The sequence below is a fragment of the Gopherus evgoodei genome, chromosome 4, assembly GCF_007399415.2.
Source record: "Gopherus evgoodei ecotype Sinaloan lineage chromosome 4, rGopEvg1_v1.p, whole genome shotgun sequence".
Lineage (NCBI taxonomy): Eukaryota > Metazoa > Chordata > Testudines > Testudinidae > Gopherus > Gopherus evgoodei.
The window spans coordinates 75,383,816-75,403,731 of record NC_044325.1 but is presented as its reverse complement, the minus strand read 5'-3'; the positions used below and the strand labels follow the sequence as shown (position 1 = coordinate 75,403,731).

The following is a 19,916-nucleotide window of genomic DNA, read 5'->3' as shown; positions in this document are numbered from 1 at the left end:
GGGATGCTGAATCCTTGGCCTCTGACCTAGTATGCGTCCTTGATTCAAGAGATGATCCAGGGAGTGATAGTACAACTGAAGGCTTTCAGTTTACTTGGAAATCTCCCAGGGAAATAAAAAGTGATCTTATTTCTATGATTAAACTATAGGGGCTTGAATGCCTCCAAGTTACATTAGATTCTTTTTTCCTCTGCAGAAAGAAAAAAGGAAGATTTTCTTTAAAAAAATTTTTTTTTGATTCAGCTGGGAACTCAGAAAGGTGGAAGCTCTTTGCCTGGGATTCTTGATAAGAATGAAGAAGAATCATTGACAGGACAGCTAGCTGTCCTTTCCTGGCTGAAACTTGCACACAGGAGTGTCAGAAGGATCAGTCAATCCATGTTTGCAACATGACTTAAAAGATGTAGTGCTACAGAAGTCCTAAATGGGGAACAGGGGACAGGTTAGCTTCTAACTATGCTGCTGATAGCCCCAATCTCCGCCACCTGTCTTTTCAGGGTATTTGATGCAAGAAGGAATGAAACAACTGGAAAAGAATCTGGATTTTTTAAAAGAAGTCAGCCTGAAAAGCTGTCCACATATCCCTTGTAGAATAGCCTCTAGGTGACAAGTTTTACCTTGTCACTAAAGCCATGTTTTCTTAAAGTGTACTTCTACTCTAAAAGGTGACCATAAATGTGGCATTGTAGGGTTTCACATTTGTCTCAGACTTTATCTCAGTTGTGTTCAGTTTACAATAAAAGAGAGCCCTGTAGGCTTATCTGGAAATCAGGCTAGGTTCTTAAATGATCATGCATTGTCAATAATATTAAAGGTTTTATTGGACAAATTCTGCCTTCAGTGACACTTGTGCAGTTCAATGGCCTTCCATAGCTTTGAGCCAGCATAACAAATTGGAATATCATAGGAGCTTAGGTGAAGAAAGCAGATTAATGTCAGGAGACATCAGTGAATGCTGACATTGTTAAGTTCTAAGGGGAGCTATCAATCTCCCAGTTGGCACAATTTGCCTCTTAGCCAGCTGGCCTGGATGTTTAGTTTTTCATAATAGGTGAATTGACTTAAACATATGAAATGGCTTGTAGCTGGCTTCAGCAGAGCTGTCATCTTCAACCGAAGTTTCTTGGTCCTTCCGTGTTTCCATATAAGAGACAAAGGATGCATTGTCCAGACCTGTGAAAATGGATTGAACTGATTGAAGAAATAAACATCTTTATTTCCAACCAGATTATATGCATCCTTCCCTCAGACATGTTACAGATCCTTTGTACTGAGTGAGATTCCAGGACTCATCAGCTAAATAAATTGGCATCTGTGACCAGTTCCTTGTTTGGATCTGCCAAAGGAATTCCACTGAAGACGATATGTGCTTTCTCCATCCATTACTCAATGGCTTTTTTTTTCTTTGTTCAAGAGAGTAGGTCCTAGGTTTTCAGTTCCCATTTGGATATTAAGGATGTTAAAAACATGGGCCATCTTTTTGGACTATGGGATCAGTTGGAATATGAAATAAGTCTCAGGAGATGATGAACCAGTCTTGTGGGAGAGAGCTAGAAATTCATCCCCCTAGCAGAATAGAATTTCCTGATGTCATATGTGCCTTGCTGCAGAAGATTTTATTTTGAAGTCTTGGTTTCTGACACTTTAGCTGCTGTCTTGCTCTTCTCCATTGGGCTAGTTTATTCTGCAACTAGTCTACCCTGAATTTAAATTTATCTGCTCCAACAGCAGTTGCTTTTAGGCATCCTGGTCCACCTCAGTGGGAAGTTGATAAACTTTTTCCTTTCGCTTTTTAGGATCAGAGATTAGATTACCTTTTAGATTTTGTCTCTGGTTACACACAGGCTTTCACCACAGTTTTTCTCTAGTGAAGCTAACAAACTCAGATGAGATCTCCTGTTTTGGGCTTGATCTGCAGGACTATGTTGGATGGCTACCTGGATATCATATTTTTTGGCGATCATCTTGCATTACAAGTAAACCATTCAAAGCTGCCATTGTAGTATTATTGTTCCTGTTTGATCTTTATGGAAGATATAAGAAGATACTCAAAGGGGCCCTGGAGCTACATGACCAGAGTTTAGGTCACAGCCAAGCTTTTGACTGTGTATTTAAATTCCTTTTGAAGTGATGCATAGACTGTCTTCTCTGTCACGTCAGCTCTTTTTGAGGGGAAGAGGCTTTTTTTTTTTTTTTTTTTTTTTTTTTAAATTTAGTGAATTGTTAAAACAACAAAGTATATGGAAGCTTTGGTGATAGTTACAGCATCAAGATATATAAAAGCCGCTGAAGGCAAATATAAATAAGCCTCTCAGTAAAGCAAATCTTGTTGTGTAGGGGAATTCTGAATAACAGAAATCTGCTTGCTTCCGTCTTACAAAAACAAAATAGGGGGAATGAGGGGGATAAAATAGATCACCAGAATGAATGGAATGTGTCATGTACAGCACCATTTCCTGTCTGGTGCCCATATGCATGCATTGTTAATTGGTGATGGAACCTGTTATCTAGTAATTATGGCAACTAATTAGATACAGTTCTTATGATATACTACAGGTAAGACAAGCAGAGGACGACAGAACTTCTCAAAAATTCAAGGGGAACTCTTTCCAGTGTGAACCACTTTTGTGGTCCTTGACCTTTCTCAGAATGGTTGTCTCCATTTAAATCTTCAGAATGTCTTGTATTCAAATTGATGTGTTCTCCATCCCTGACAATGGCAAAGCCTATAATCATAGTTCTTTCTGTTTGTGTTTCCTAGTTAGACAGAAGAATGGCAGAGTGGTAGCTTTTTCAACACAAAGTGGGTCTTTTCTTTTTGTTTTGCATTAATACTTTAGACAGAAAATCTCTATAAAGGTTGTGGGGTCTGGGCCTCTCTTGCCTAATGGAACACCAGTCACTTACATGTTATGAGATTTTTGTATTACTTACTACCAGTTTCAGGCATCTTCCCATACTGTGCCTTCACTGGAATTTTGATATGGGGAGCATTTTTAAAGCCAGTAGCTAGCACATTTCTCCCTTTGCTTTTCCTATCAGGCTGTTTCTCTCGCTGAAATACTTTCTAGCTTTCTTTCAAAGGAAATGTGTGTGGTTTGCATTCCATTGGTTCTAGCCAGTCTTTGACAGACCACCTCACTTGAGTCATTTTGGAGGATTCCTGGCCTGCAGAGAGCTCTGAGATGGCATTGACAGGTCAGGACCTGCTTCTTAAGACTTCACCATGAAGAAGTTTTTGATGCATTTTATCTTTGTTTTTACCTATTTTATTTTCCATCTTTGTGTGTTGCTGGCCCTTAATGCTGTCCTGGTAACCATGACAGGGAAGACCCAGAGCAAAAATGTTCTCTTTATTTTCTGAAAATAGGGTTTCTTCAGGATATTTTCTTTGGCTTGGCTCCAGGCTGTACCGGAGTAGAAGGCTTTTTGATATCAAGTGTCATTACTAAACCTACTCAGAAGGACAGTAAACCAAGATGAAAACTGTCTAGTGTTTTCTGAAGTCTTGGACTTGGAGTTTTTAATATTTAGAGACCCACTGGACTCCTTGCAATTTTTTGCAAAGGGGAAAGACTTTGTACCACCCAGGCAATTTAAGCTGTCTGTACCAGATCCTTCCTGGCTACCTTCTCCTTCTATTCAGGTTCTTATGCCATGTCCATGCCTCTGAATTTCAACTGCCAGTCTCAGATTTATCAGAGGACCACCCCCTTTCTCTGCTAAAGAATACTTCACAGTATAAGCTGAGGCTGTTTTTAGATGCCATGAAGACCTTTGCTCTCAAAATCCCCTTTTGGATCATGCTAAATCTTGGCGTGTGCCATAAACATTCTAAGAACTGATGAATTGGTAGGTAACTCAGGAAAGGTACCCTAGTAACAAGGCGTTGCTGTTCAGGTCCCCAACCATCACAGGGTTGAAGGCTTTAAAAACTGTGAAGCAGCATTTTAAAAAAAGCGTATAGTAAATACACTTCAGAGAAGGCCAGTTGGTGTGCTCCATCATGGGAAACTGCAGCCAAGCCTACAGGATACTGTTTAACCTGGAAAAAGTGTCCTGTTAGTTTGTCAGCTTGTCAGTGTGGAGGAAACACCCATCAGTCACGATTGTCATAGCTAATAAGCAGAAATAAAACCCATTTGACTAACAGCCATGTTCCCAACACTCACCCACTGCTATCTGCCTCAATCAATGTAGCTTATCCCCCACGGCAATTTGAAATCTGGGGCCTACGAAATGTTGGGGAGGGAGATGAGCCCTCCACTGGAGTTGTAACTTTTTCCCTTTGATGTTCTTGTATATCGTCATAGACTTCCTCACCAACTTGTTGTTTTCTTGATTTAGAGCCTGATTCCCTTACTTACCTCCATCTGCAAGGTCTGGATGGGTTTCCTGCCACGCTTCTATCAGTGCTTTTGATTGAGCAGGTGTCACTGCAGAAAAGTAACCCTCCTCTCTCCTTTCTTCCTCCCCTCCCTGCTCTTACAAGAATTGAGAGTCCTGCCTGTGTAGCATTCCCAGCCTCCACCATCCGAGGGAGACAGAGGGTAAAGCTCAGCATTCAAATGGGGGGCTCCAGTATACCAACTTGTGATGCTGCCACTGGGCCAGCACCTGGAATTATTTGATGTTTCCAAGCATGAGAATGAATGCGTCTCAGCTGCAGAATCTTGGTTATAGTGCAGGGTGGTGCTTCTATTTTCTGTCTTATCAGAGTGTTAAGTTTGAAAAGGAGAGTGTATGCACAGACTCAAAAAAAACCCCAACTTTGACCTCTTCATTGTGTATTGTCCCTGGAATCTACAGCTGGAAAGAGAACTGTGACCTGCCTCAAGTCTTTAGGGTAGCATTTGCCATGACTGGAATCCTGATTTCTGTTTTTTCTCCTTTTTCTTTCATTTTATATATATATATCCATCCAGCCATCCATCCATCCCCTGGCCAAAAGGCACCTAGTACTGGCCAGTAGGTGGAGCTCAGCACTTATGAGGATACTGTCAGTTAAAAAAAATATCACCTATTTATTTATTTATTTTATTTTAAATCTCTCTCTGTGGTGTTAGTAATAAGCAAGATTACTGACAATGGAAAGTTTTTAAAATGCAATTTCTGTTTCGCCAGGAATGCTGTTTCTTTTGCGCATTTCTTTGACGATGACATGGTGTGAATATTAAGTTTTGTGATAACCGAAATGTTGGGGATAAAATACCCAACTGTCCATCTTTAAATCAGCCCTTCTTAAGAAAGGAGATGAGCTCTTCTGGGCAGATTTGGTTTTAAAAACCATTTTTGTTTTTGCTCAGCTGATTCACTGTGTTGGATCATCCCTAATTTTTGAAATCCAATAAATAGGCAATGATGCAGCTCTGTACTCCTAACATTGATTTGTTGTAGAATGGTGTTAATCCTTCACTCACTAGTTGTCATTAATTTCTGATTGTTTGGAGGTATAAGGGTGGGTGGGTTGTTTTTGGGGGTTTTTGGTTTTTCATTTTTTCCTGTCTGACCAGCCTTTGACTCTTTCTCTTTTTCTCCTGCTTGCATCTTTGGTAGAATTGTGGAACAAGCACCAGGAAGTGAAAAAGCAAAAAGCTTTGGAAAAACAGAGTAAGGAAATGATGAAACGTAGAAACTGATTCCCCCAGCCTCCCCATAACTGCCAACTCCCCAGGCCTGGGGTGAGTGTGCTCCCATAGCCCATGCTCTTTTGCACACACAACAAAGTGTTCAGGTAAAATCCTGCACCCTAGGGCAGCCCAAGTAGGTCAGTGTGCCCTGGAGAAATCAAGTGCCCGTGTTTCTCTGTGCAAAGAGAAAAGAGGAGATGTGCTTTCTGCTCAGTACAAGGCCTCCTAAACCACCTCACCACTTGATGTAAAAAGTAATTGGAATAAATTTTGCCATGAAAATCCAGCTCCTCTTTTTAGAAGGTAGTCAGGCAATTTTGTCTGACAGTACCTTGACATTAACAGCAGTTTGTGTCTGAAAGTTGTGGTGTGAAGGACTCTCTGTTCCTGCAATTCTCCAGCAATGGCAGATTTGTTCTCTAGTATCAACTCCCAGTAGATTTTCTGATTGCTATTGAACTGCAGGATGAAATTACTTTGGGGAAGAGGAAATATGGATCCGTGATATGTGAAGAATTGTATTTAGTGCCAGTGTTAGCTGAAAACAAAATGAGGATAAGTCTTTCCAATTCAATTTTCTGGGAAGAATTGTGAATTAGGTAGCTGAGGCCTCCTTTAGAGTCTTTACCAAGCTTGATTTTTGTAATTATCAGCTGTAATAGTTTTAGAAATAGATGTGTGCTACTAACACACACATACTATAAAACTTTCTCTCCGATATACAGTGTGTGTGGATATATATGTATACACACCCACACACGCGCGCATCTATGACTGATTTATGTCCACAATGTGATAGTGCTTACCAAACATAAGCTCTGCAAGGCAGGAACTATATTCTCTTAAAATGGATGAGGGAAAGAAAAAAAAAGATAGACAAATAACAAACTGGTCTTGAAGAGGAAGGAACCAACAGCCAAGGAGGCTGGGTGGAGATTAATCACATCCTGATAAATTTTAATGGCATAATGTTTTATGTGTAACAAGCATGTGTGCCTATATAAATGTATAAAATCAAAACACAATATATGTAGTGGTGATAGTGTGATGAATTACATTTATCATGCTTTTAATATTTCAAATCTAAGAACAGTTCCCATCAGCTGTAATTACTTTCCAAATCAATTTGCCACAACTGTTTCCTAATTTTTCCCTTTAAAAAAAAAAAAAGAATACGTGCCCAAGGCCCATGACTAAAAATAGATATTCTTGCACTAGTGATAAGTTAAAAGATCCCATATCTCATTACCACTCAGGTCCAGAAATAGTACCTTTGTACCACTGGAAATAATAGATTTCTCATTTTCCAGTGTGATATGCAACAGTTGTGACTTTCTAGGGCTAGAAACAAGTTATGAATAGAAAGGGTATTTATGTAACTGAGGTATATATAATGTACTTTTTTGTAGTTTTTCCTCTCCATTTGAGTCCTGGACACTGATTTATAGTAACTAAGGCATCTGGGTTTTTATGCAGAGGGTTACAAAATATAGTACCAAAATATTTTTTTGTATGCTACATACCATTTCTAAAATATACGTTTGGCAAAATATATAGAGAATCCTTGATGGGGTGGCAGTCTAGAACATGCAAATATGTACAGCCTTTGGGGTGGTCTGCACAGCTAACTTTCAGCTTTGCTACTCATGAGTAATGTCATCCCAAACTCATGCCCATAAATCTTTATATACACCGTGTATATTATCTCTCTCACACATGCTTCTTTCACTCTCTAATGTTAGCACTGTTTGGTGACAGATATCTAACATAACAATGCTCTTCTCGGTTCCTAGTTCAGTATCGTTGCAGTGTAAGGTATTGCTGAATTGTTTGTAGAGTTACTGGATATTGTATCTATATGCATCATGAGTATATAAGAAAAATCCTCCAGCTGCTTGTCATGTGTCCCTGTTACTGAACAGTTGGCAGATATGGATATGGCAGAAGTGTTGTGTTCAGCCTCTTCTCCTTTCTGAGCTTAGTGGTTACCTGTATACAATCTGTAGCATATTCTTCTCCTGCCTCCTTACTTTCATTGCACAGTGCTTTCCAAATCCTTCCTCAGGCACACGCTCTGTTTCTCTCTCTTTCCTTCTGTCATTCCATCAGAGAAGGGGAGAGAACATGGCTTCAGTATTGCATGGGGACCTTAACATAAAGCTCTTTATCTCATTTCTGTTTCTTTTTTCTTTTTGGATGAAGTAGGCTAGTGAATGCATGCCTTCAGACCTGCTGAAATTCTCTCACAACTGACCTATGTGATTTGCAAACTCTGGAGCGCCATTCATCATGTATTCATATATGTCTTAAAGTAACATGCAATATTGTAATTTTTTCCAAAAGCATCTCACTTGACGCTCTTATTTGTGTGGCACTAATTACTGCCATCTGCTCTTTGGCTGCATGATCATACCATGTATCACTTGGTTTAGGAAAAACTGCTGGGGTAACAACTGCTGGCAACCTAACAAATTCAGCACAAAGAGACAATCAATTAATTGTACAAAAAATGACACTGGCAATATTAATAAATAATTAGAAGTCAGCTGTTTTACCAAGAACAAATGAAGTGGCTTTCCAGAGTTGAGTAGTGACTGCTCCGCATGTCTGTTGTAATTGGACTCTGACACCTGTTCTCTCTTTCTGTCTCTTTTGAATGGATACCATAGGTCTTGCTGAGAGGTACTGTTTACTAACAGTCAGTAATTAAGACTGTTGGACTACTTCCTCGGGGCATTGTGAGACGCAAAGTAGCACTGGAAGGATGGCAGATGTGACCTGCTGGGCTTTGTTGTTGTTTACAGTACTAAGGAACTAGAGAACAAGAAGCTCTGGCTTGTCTTCCTGGTATTGTTCCTGTTCCCAGTCTAGCGTCTGCCTTAAACTACAATGCCTTTCCCTGTTACAGTAATGAATGTCTTTTCCCTCTCTCCAGGGTCAGAAGGTGTGAAACACTTCTTTGATCTGGGAGAGACAGACGAGAAAAAATCCCAAATCAGTGCAGGCAGCGGCCTGAGTTTGACATCAGGCTCTCAGGTCAGTGTCTTTATGCTTCCATTGCTTACTTGTGGTCAACTTTCTAGAGTTTGAGAGAACCTTTCAAGTGCTCTCATTTGGTGAAACTCTTCTCCTGTTTGGTGCTGGAAATATTTGTCTCTGCCCCAATCACATAGTTTTCATTTGAAAAGGTATTGCTGTATCTGACAGGCTGGGGGCAGATTGTCCTTACGACTGCCTCCACACAGCAAATATCTGAGGCCTGCAGTTTAAGCTTCTCTAAGAGAGAGGCCCCAAAAGTAGTGGTAAATGTTGTCTGTCACTCTTGATAGAAATTATAATATATAACATGGATTTTTTTTCTTCCTATACCCTTTGTTTGTTTGTCTGGTTGCAGAAGAGTGATTTGGACTCTGTTGCCAGTGCAGGGCCAGCTGTTATGATCCGAAGCACAAGCCAGGATTCTGAAGTTAACACAGTGGTAGGACATGGCCAAAGTGGAATCTTGGTGTACTTAACTTTTTACAGTGGTGGAAGAGTGTGTATAGAACATGCATGCATGTATTTGTGTATGTGGGTTGCGTGTACTCTGTTTTGTCTATATTCTGTGTGTCTGCTCTGATAGTGTCTCCATAGTGTGTTCTACGTGTACAGCCTCTGAGTATGTGGTGTGCATGTGTATCTTACATATGGACATATGCTCCTTCTGTAGGCAAGTATCCCTGGTGTATGCAGTGCTCTTTGCTGTTGGGTGTTGTTTACGTTTCTCCATTCCCCCTATGAATAATGTTGTGAAAATGTTAGATTGCAATCACTTTGAAAACAAGAGCTCAAGCTGATAAACATTTGTGTGGGTGGGTGGGGGTTGTTCACAGAAGACACAAACCTGTAACTTTTGAAGCTGCTTGAGTTTATAAAGAGTGTCTATATATATATATATATGCATGCTTGTAATGGCCTATAGGATCCAAATTTGGGTAGATTTATCTCTTTTCTTTTAATAATAATAAAATAATAATAATAATTTTAAAAAAGTAGTATTATGTGAAAGGGACTGAACCTTCTCTTGGGTACAGTTCTTGTCTGATATTCTTCACTGTGGGGACCTTGCCAGATGAGCTTTCTAGCTTTCTTTTCTGAATTTCTTTGAAGTGGAATTTTTATAATCTAAATATCTAACTCTCTGTGGCCCTCTTCCTGACCTTTAAGGTGGTGAGGTGTACTGGGATAGGGAAAACAACCTAGCTGTCTGCATCTAACTTGAATGGGCTCTGAGATGTGTTAACTCAAAGGATTTTTAAATGTCTTTTTAAAGTCTGTTAATATTATCTCTTTCTGTAGGGTAGGGTTTGGTGGGAGAGTACTGTGACACAGGATAGAAATGCAGTGTGCTGCTGTTGGGAAGAGTGGGCCTTTGGAGTCTTACTCAGCTTTAGGGTGACACTCTTGACATCTCTTGTCTCCACAATATCTTGTGCTAATAAAGAAAATAAGCCATTCTAAATTGCTTTGTTTTCCTCCATAGGTTAGTAACAGCTCTGGAGAGACATTAGGAGCGGACAGTGACTTGAGCAGCAACGCTGGTGATGGCTTCAGTGGGGAGAATGATGGGAACCTGACTGGATCACGGAACACTGTATCAGACAGTGAAATTGAGACAAACTCTGCTACTAGCTCCATCTTTGTAAGGGCACATTTGATTTTCTAATGAAATTTTGTATAGGACTTGAATAGGTGTAAAGTGGGTGAGGGATCATAGTATTATGGATCCTGGATCCAATTGCAAGGGCTAATCAGCACTGACAGAATTCTGTAGTGTATTGATAACGCAGGTAGAAGTTTTTTGTGGATCACTGAATGCTTCCTCTCAAGGGCCTGCATATTATACACTGTGTGTGTATGGCAGGCTTACTTCTCACTCTCGTACTATGGGCACTAATTGTATTTAATTCCTCACTCTCAAGATATGCTTCTCCATCAAGCTAATACTTATGCAGTCTACCCTCTCTATTTATATTATCCTTGATGGTAGAATGGCTTTATACAGCAAAGACAAAATGATTCCTTATTGCGTTGAAACAGCTGCTCAGTGTGGGTGAATGGTGGCCCTCCCTGGGTTTAACAGCTGTTCTGTAGTTTTTTAAAACACTATTCTAATAATATCAGAATGTCAATAGGGATTTTCTTTAAATACCAGTTCCTAGTTAGCAGATCTGAATAGGCACTGAAATTCAAACTATTAGCCAGAACATGTTTATCTCCAAAACATATGCACTTTGGGCATAACCATATCCAACAATGTAAATAGATTTCTCTTAGTGCATTTATTTACATGACTTGGCTAAACTGGCTATAACACGCCTATGCTGTTCAATTAACGTCCCAAAAATTAAACGTATAGCAACTTTGAAAGACTCTTCCTTTGTGTTCAAATAGGATCTCTCCCCCCTCTGGCGTAATGGCCATCATTAGACTGTAAAATCTTGTACAAAATGATTTATTCTGTTATATGTAGTGATTAGAATTGTTCATATTACATTGGGGTTGTGGGGGATGATATTTAGTTACTTCCCAAGCAGTGTGTGAGGATTAATTATTTAATATTTGTAAATTGCTAAGTAAATGTCAAGTATTATATGAATAGCTTGGTCAGACATAGCTAAGAGTATAAATGCTGCATGGGAAAAGACTTACAGAGGATGATGCAAAAAGTTTCACTAGGGGTAATGAGATAAAATTCAGTTAATGGTTACTTTTGTAAAGGATTGCCATCAACTTGACATCTACACAATTGAAACAATTAGTTTAAAACAACTTTCAGGTTCTTCTTCAAGTAGTGTCCCTGTAGGTGCTCCACTGCAGATGTGTGTGCACCCCATGTGCCTTTGATGAAAGATTTTTCGGTGGCAGTATCTGTTCAGCCTGTGTACACCCCTTAAACATCCTCATGCCCTGCACCGAGACTACATAAGCTGCACAGGCAAATTGCCCTCAGCTCCACCTTCTCTCTCAAAACGTTGGTCATACTGTTCACCCAACCTGGTAGTTCTTTGCCTCAAGGCTTGACTCCTGAATGTTTTGTGAGAACAGAGACGTCCTGTTCTGCAGAGGTACAGCAGGTGTTGTTAAACAGTAGGAAAGGATCCACATGACATACCTTAAAAAATGGAAGAGATTCAACCATTGGTGTGACCAGTGGTATATTTCCTCTGCTCATTCTTCCCTCTCCGCTGTTCTCAGCTACCTCCTGGAATTGAAAAAGTCAGGATTATATCTGAGTTCTTTGAGAGTCCACTTGGCAGCTATAACAGCTTTTCATTCACCAATTGAGGGATTCTCAGTGTTTGCTCATTTCATGACACTGAGGTTTATCAAGGGGTTGAGGAACCTTTCCCATCAGATTAAAGAACCTACTGCTGTATGGGATCTAAACTTGATTCAGTGGCCATCACCTCAGTCCAATGAATTGGGAAAGTACAGACTTTAATGGCAGACCCCCAATTACAGTATATTTGAAGGACAAGGTTTTACTATGTCCACATCTTAGGTAAACATTTAATGTGTCATCTGAATTTCACATCAGCAAAGTCATCCATCTCCTCGTTTTATTTCTGAAACCACGTCAGACCAGAGAGAATGCTATCCTGGATACATTAGATGTCAGGTGGAGGTTAGACCTCTGTCTGGACAGAATCAAGCCATTTAGGAAGTCTTCCAGACTGTTCATACCAATTGCTGACAGGTCCAAGGGGTCCATAATTTCTACCCAGAGACTCTTTGGATTTCTGGATATATTATTTTGTGTTATGAATTTGCCATTATAAAACCTCCTCCTAGAATGTTAACCCATTCCACAAAGTGTGTGTCTACCTCTGTGGCATTACTCACATGTTCTGATTAGGGAGATTTGCAAGGCTGCAACTTTGACTTTGATATACACCTTCAAACATTATGCAGTGGTCCATTCTTCTAGGTCAGATGCTGCCCTTGGGGAATGCCCTTAAAACTTGGACTCTGCTCCAAAGCACCCCGTTCCTGTTGCATGTACTGCTCAGTTGTCACCTGAAGTAGAGCACCCATAGGGACACTATCCAAAGAAGAAGAGATTACTCACTTTATGCAGTAACTGGAGTTCTTTGAGATGTGTCCCCCTGTGAGAGCTCCACTACCTGCCCTCCTTCTCCTCTTGGCATTTCTTCGGAGAGGCTTTGCAAAGGAGAAGGAACATAGGACGGTTCACCCACACAGCCGTATATAGCCTTGATGTGAGGTATGAGGATGTGTAGGGGCCATGAGCAGGCCGAATTGGCACGGTTACCAAAAGTCTCCAATTGAAGGTGCATGGTGCATATGTACGCCTGAAGTGGAGCATCTGTAGGGATACACATCTTGAAGAACTCCAGTTACTACACAAGGTGAGTAACCTCTTCTTCTGTACCAACCCCTTAGTCCCCCAAACTGGTTTTGTGGTTTTACAAGCCCTTTTCTTTCCTGCTCCCCTATTGTTTTGTAAGAGTCTCACAAAATGAGAAACGATGATAATGACTCTGTGCAAAGTGCTGTCAACTGACAAAATAGTGAAAAATACATTTTTTTTTTAAATTGAGCTACAGGAATTTTAGATGTAATTTGTAATAGTAGGTGAAAAATTCAGTTATGTTTGGTTTTTGTTAAATTTGATGATATCCCTTGAGGAGGAACATCAGGAAAGATTTCACAACAGTGAGACCTGCTGGACTCTGGAATCTCTTAAAGAGGTGGTGGACGCTCACTTGCTTCTGTCATTTTTTTTATGGTCTGACCTCATTCCCCTTTGACATCTCAGGGTGACCTTTAATGACCTCCTTTTCCAGCCTCTCTGTCTGTCTTGAACAAATATAATTGTGTCTTCATCTCTACTTCCTTTACTTACATGTTTACAGAAGTGCTTTTGCTGAACTTGGGGGTCATCCTGAACTCCATCTCAATCTCTTGCCTCGTTTTGGAGCTCTCATTTGTCTCCGCTTTCTCTAATATTGGCATTATCCTTAGCATTACTCTTTTCTCCTTTTTGTACATTTTGGGTCTGTTAATCTGCTTATTGCCCACATACACCATTGTTATAATTTCGTACCTTATCAAATCCTAGTCCATGTGTTATCTCCAGTTGTACTGACTATTGCATTTCTCTCTGTTATGTCCTCCTCAAGTCCCAGTTTTTCAAACTGTATTGGTATAAAAGCTGCTATATGTGTTATCATATGTACATAGCACTCCAGCAATGTTATGGACATCCTCAAATGACTCTACTGGTGGCTCATTTGTTTTTCTGGTTCTATTTAAAATTATTATTGTTTTTCAAATGCTCCATGTACTTGTACTAGCCTTCAATAAAATGTTGTCATTCTATAATTTTCTGCTTGCTTCCTCTTGTCCTAGCTCTGGCCACCTTTGTCCCTCCACACAATCTTGTCTATGTTGGTTTGAAAACCTTCTGTTCCATCCTGGATAGCCATTTTGTATTTCTGCACCTTCTCTGCTCCCCATAATTCTTCAAATGACATCCCAAAACATCTTCCTTCCTTGCTGAACCTGCATAATATTTCTCTTTCTCTCTAACTATAGGCTCAAATTTATTATTTAGCTCTGTAAACTATTTGGAAAATAGTTTGTATGAAAGATAGTTTGCAAACTAACATGGCTTTATACTTGAATATGTTGTAAGATACAATCCTATATATGGCTGTTAAATTGGCCTTTCTGATGTCTCTCTCCTCCTATTTTTCAGGGTAAATCTCAAAGCCTGAAGCACAGTGTGAAGGTTATCAAGGGCAGCAGCCCAGGGAGAGCTCTGGAGGATGTGAGCCTGAGGGTTTACCTCTATGAAGGGCTTCTAGGTAAGTTAATTTTTTGGGAAGCTGGAGAAGTCGTACACTGAGAGTAGATTGGAGCTTGCATATTCCAATTAATGGCATCCAGAGATTCTGTTCTCAGGGATACAATGCTTTCCAAACTTTAGGCAATAAATAGAATGGCACTTCAGGTTTTGTTTTTTGGAAGGAAGTGGAGGATTTGTCAAGGGTAAAAATAGTAAGGGAAGATAAGTGAGAAATTGTAGTTAGCATAAGGCTTAATGTGCCTGAGCCCCGTGCTGTCATATCCTTGAGTATGAATTAATTCTGGAATCCTGAGAGGAAAAGATTTTTAGCTAGATAAGTGGGTTTTTAGCCTTTTTTCATTTGAAGACCCCTAAAAAAAAATTTGAATGGAGGTGCAGACCTCTTTGGAAATCTTAGATATAGTCTGTGGACCCCCGGCTGAAAACCATTGTTCAATGGTAATGACAACCTGTTGCGAACACTTTAGACGTAGTCTGTGGATCCACAGGAGGCCGCAGGTTGAAAACTACTGAGCTAGATAATGTGTTGAAGGCTAAAATATATTACTGCTCTGTGCAGAGTTCAGCCTGAACAGAGGGCTACTGCATTCTGAAGATTCACTAGCCCTTTGCTAAATGTTTCCTGCAATAACGAGCATATTTTTCTGCGAACTTGTTTGATCTGAACTTTGCATTAATCAACAGCTCTCTCTTCCCTCCCCTCTCTTCTCTTCCCCTGTTTTTCATCCTCTCCCTTTCTCTTTGCTGCCACGGTCCTGCCTGCTCGGAACTGTGCAGGGAGGGATAAAGGATCTGTCTGGGACCAGTTAGAGGACGCTGCAATGGAAACCTTTTCTCTAAGTAATAATTTCTTCTTTCTACTTCTGTGTGTTTGCACTAATATCTTTGCTCAGCACTCCTATGCATTGTGGCCTGTCCTGTTCACTTCTGTGTGAGATGCACCATCCCATTGTTAACTTTAGGAGGAAGGTGTACACTCAAGGGACAGTTACGAGATTGCTCCTTATGTCTGAGGTTTGGGGGAGATGCTGTCAGAGTGTACTATAGGTTAGGATAGGAGAGTGTCTTTTCTCTCTCTCTGTTGTGCTCTTGTTTGTAATTTTAAAAATGACCTTTTTGCTGTGGGTTTGTTTTGGCTTGGGGTGTCTTTATGGAATGGGAATAAAGGAGTTGATCTTCCACTATCTGACTGAATGAGAGCTTAGAACTCTAAATAAATATTGCCTAGGTAAGGAGCGCTCAACACTGTGGGACCAGATGCAGTTCTGGGAAGATGCTTTTCTGGATGCTGTGATGTTGGAGAGAGAAGGAATGGGAATGGACCAGGGACCTCAGGAAATGATTGACAGGTAAATTTATATGAGTTCTTTGGCAGTGTCTCTTTTCCTCATTATTTCACCTTGGGCTGAAGCAAATCCAGGGTATTCACAAGTTTGATTTAATTATGTGTAACACATTAACTACTACAACTGAGTAGACCTCATTGATATAATTGATTCTCTCCTGCACAGTCTCTCCCTTGTATGCTCCCGCACCATTAACATAAGGCCAGGACAAAGGTTTCTTTAAAGTTCAGGGTGACTTGACACTTCTTGTTAAATGCGGAATCATAGAAGTATAGGACTGGAATGGACCTCAATAGTCCAGTGACTCTCAACCTTTCCAGACTACTGTACCTTTTCAGGAGTCTGATTTGTCTTGCATACATCTAAGTTGCACCTCACTTAAAAACTACTTGCTTTACAAAACTAGACATAAAAATACAAAAGTGTCACAGCACAGTATTACTGAAAAATTGCTTACTGTCTCATTTTTACCATATAATTATAAATCAGTTGGAATATAAATATTGAACTTACATGTCAGTGTATAGTATATAGAGCAGTCTAAACAAGTCATTGTCTGTATGAAATTTTAGTTTGTATTGACTTCGCTGGTGCTTTTCATGTAGCCTGTTGTAAAACCTAGGCAAATATCTAGATGAGTTGATGTACCTCCTGGAAGACCTCTCTCTACCCCTGGTTGAGAAGCATTGATCTAATCCAGTCCCCTTCACTCATGGCAGAACTACGTAATGACTAGATCATTCCTGACAGGTGATTTTCTTACCTGTTCTTAAAAACCTCCAGTGGTGAAAATTCCACAACCTCCCTAGGCTTCTTCCATCTTGTCCTCTGTTTTGCCCTATGTACCTTCTGGCTGCATCACAGAGTGGCACCACCTGGGCCTCAGATTGTGGGTTTGAGGCCCAGCACCAAAGGCCTCCTCAATGTTGGTGCATCCTTCAGCATTGTAATTGTTGTGGTGGCAGATCCCTTCATCAAGCTTGGTACTGACTCGGGTACTAGTTCCTCTCCCGATACCTAGTTGGAGTGTCTGTCATTCAATTACTGCTGATGCCTATTCTCCAGTCCTCTTCAGCACTGGTGCTGCCCTGATGTAGAGCTTCAGATGAGTCTGTTTGTTTGCTCTGTTGGAATTGGCTCCCCCATTGCCACCAGAGAACCTCCAGAAATTCTCAAAATCCAGGTCATGGCCATCTTCACCCTCATCACTGGGTAGGCACCAGAGATTGCCCTCAGATCACCATCAGTACCATTGGCATCTGTCCCACAGTCAGGACAGTAGCTACTGGCTACCAGTGTCTTATCTGTATGCCCAGTGGTCTCCTTGCAATGCTCCTCAGTTCCTGGGGTTCCACTCCTCAACCCACGCCAGAGCAAGATCACTAGTCCCAATGGTGGCTCCTGCTCCCAAATCATCTCAGCACAAACTGTTCTGACCGTATCCAACATGACTCTTTGTCAATGCAGCACAACAGCCCCTTGTCTTCTCCATATTACTCTGCCATGCTGGAATCTTCCTCTTCTGCAGTATCTGGGGATTTTAAGGCGTATCAGGACCCCTGAGGCATATGGCTGCTACCTTGGTATCCAGGTGGAATTCCTGCAGGAGAATACACATAAACTGCTGGATATTTTCCAATCATCAGCTCCAGGAAGAGTAGCCCTCCCAATAAATGAAGCTGTCTTAGAGTCTGCAAAGGCTTTCTGGAATACTCCAGGTTCATTGCCTCCCACTGTGAAGCATTCAGAGAAGCTATGCTTTGTCCCTATGCAGGGTTTTGGCTCTCATCCATCTTCTAACTTGCTGGTGGTAACTACAGTAAATGACAGGGCATGGCAGAGGAAGTATAAGTTGACCCCTAAGGACAAAGAGTCCAAGAGGATGGATTTAATGGGGAAGAAGGTGTATATGTCCTCTTCCCTGCAAATGTGCACTGAGAACCCACAGGCATTGCTCTTTAAGTATGACTTTGTCAGTTGGGCAGCCGTGTCAAAGTTAGTGGACAAGTTCTCAGAACCCTCCAGGGAAAAGTTGTGAAAGGCCATATGGTGGCCAATACCTTATTGCCGTCAGCTCTGAATGTGGTGGTTGCCACGGACAGAATTATGGTGTTGGTTGTGACCATGAGGAGTGCCTCATAATTGCAGAATTCAAGCATTGGGTCCAATGTGCAGCAGACCTTTGAGGACTTACTGTTTGGTCAGGTTTTGTTTTCAGAAAAAATCAATGAAATCCTGCTCTTTTTTTAAAGGTTCTTGAGCTACTTTGTTATTTAGGAGTATATACTCTGGCTGTGAAGAGGCCCTACTATAGCAGTCAGCAGCAATACCACTCAGCATTTTTTGGACAGTCCTCCCTTCCTGTAAGGCAGCAGGACAGCTTCCAGAGACCTCTGGTTCGAGATTTAACCAGCCAGCTCATCGCCATCCCCACTCTACCCCCAGCATTCAGCAGGTGTCCATTTTCACATGTGTTTCCAGGAAAGTGAGCTAGTAGTAACCTCTCTTGCTCAATGCCCCACTATTTGGGGACAGGCTGACTTGTTTTTATGATGTTTGGGACTGGATTACCCCAGACAACTGGGTCCCAAGCACTGTCAGATCAGGTTATGCCATACAATTCCTCACCATCCCTCCTCTCTAGCTCCAGACTCCATCCCTCTTCAGGGACCCCTCTCACAAGACACTGCTCCTTGAGTAGGTTCAGTCTCTACCAGCTTTAGGGGTTGTAGAGGAGGTCCCCCTTCAGCATCAGGGACAGGGATTCTACTTCAGTATTTCCTGGTTCCCAAGCCCAGTGTAAGGATGGCCTCTATCTTGGACTTCCCTGAGATTCTGTGTGGTCACCCTAGCAACTGTCCTCCCCGCCTTAAATCACAATGACTGATTTGCTGCCCTGGACCTTAAGGATGCTTACTTCCATATAGCAATTCTCTCAAGCCACGCAAGGGTTCCCTAGTTTGTCATGATGGACCAGCACTACCAGTACATCCTACTGCCTTTCAGCCTGTCTTCTGCTCCCTGAGTCTTTAACAAATGCATGGTTGTGGTGACAGTATACCTCAGGACGAGGGGAATTCATATCTTCCCTCATCTGGATGGTTGGTTACTGAGGGGCAAGTCCAGAGAGGAAGTCCTCCGTCATATCCAGGTCCCACATAACCTACCCAGTTGTCTAGGTCTCATCCGAAACTGCAGGAAGTCAGCATTAATTTCAACTAAAAGAATCAAGTTAATCAGGGCCCTGATAGATCCTGCCCAGTGCAAGAGCATTTATGCTAACTGAGCAAATCCAGGCAATTCACTATGTCTGGAGATGCAGTCTTAATCCTCAACAACAGCCTGAGTATGCCGGAGGTTCTAGCCATAGGGCTGCATGCACACAGGCAGCCCAATATGCCAAGCTACGCTTTTTAAAATGTGGTTGAAGTTGGTTTATCATCTGAATAGTCATCCGTTGGACAGACTGGTCTGGCTTCCTCTGCCAATCAGGACACTGTGTGCCAGGGAGTTCCTTTTGCTCAGTCCCCACCAACCAGGACTGTTGTTACTGATGCCTCCTTAATAGGTTGGGGAGCACTTCTGGGATTGCTGAAAGTTCAAGGCCTGTGATCAGAACAGGAAACTTCATATCAGTGTCCTGGAGCTTCATGCCATCTACAATGTATGTCAGATCTTTCATAATCACAGAAGAGACTCAGTGGTTCTCATACTCACCAATAATAGCATTGCGAGGTATTATGTGAACAGACAGGGGAGAGCACATTCCTACATGCTGTGTCAGGAGGTGATCAGGCTCTGGCAGTTTTGCATTGAGCATATCATTCCCCCCGCAGGGCCGATCACTTACCTTCCGTCCAGGATCACCTGTCAGATCACCTCAGCAGAAATTTCTTCCTGAATTGCTAATGGTCCATGAAGCTCAGCATGCTGTAGTTCATTTTTGCAGTTTTGGGCAACCAACAATTGACCTTTTCCCCATGAAAGACAACAAGAAATGCCGGCTGTTTTGCTCCCAAGGGGTCTCTGTCTGGGCTTCTTGACTCATGCTTTTCACCTGAGCTG

General features: G+C 41.4%; 1 protein-coding gene across 33 annotated transcripts in view; it reads left to right on the top strand.

Annotated features, from left to right (window-relative positions):
- MADD (MAP kinase activating death domain) overlaps positions 1 to 19,916 on the top strand; it is a 132,969-nt gene that overhangs the window by 61,663 nt on the left and 51,390 nt on the right. For 17 of the 33 annotated variants that reach the window (XM_030559839.1, XM_030559853.1, XM_030559851.1 and 14 more), the window contains 7 exons: positions 5,557 to 5,610; positions 8,566 to 8,666; positions 9,025 to 9,108; positions 10,153 to 10,311; positions 14,395 to 14,503; positions 15,283 to 15,345; positions 15,734 to 15,854. In XM_030559839.1, coding sequence (XP_030415699.1) covers positions 5,557 to 5,610; positions 8,566 to 8,666; positions 9,025 to 9,108; positions 10,153 to 10,311; positions 14,395 to 14,503; positions 15,283 to 15,345; positions 15,734 to 15,854 — 691 coding nt within the window. The remainder of the gene's footprint in view (positions 1 to 5,556; positions 5,611 to 8,565; positions 8,667 to 9,024; positions 9,109 to 10,152; positions 10,312 to 14,394; positions 14,504 to 15,282; positions 15,346 to 15,733; positions 15,855 to 19,916) is intronic. The other 16 variants (XM_030559858.1, XM_030559864.1, XM_030559862.1 and 13 more) reach the window with 3 other exon arrangements.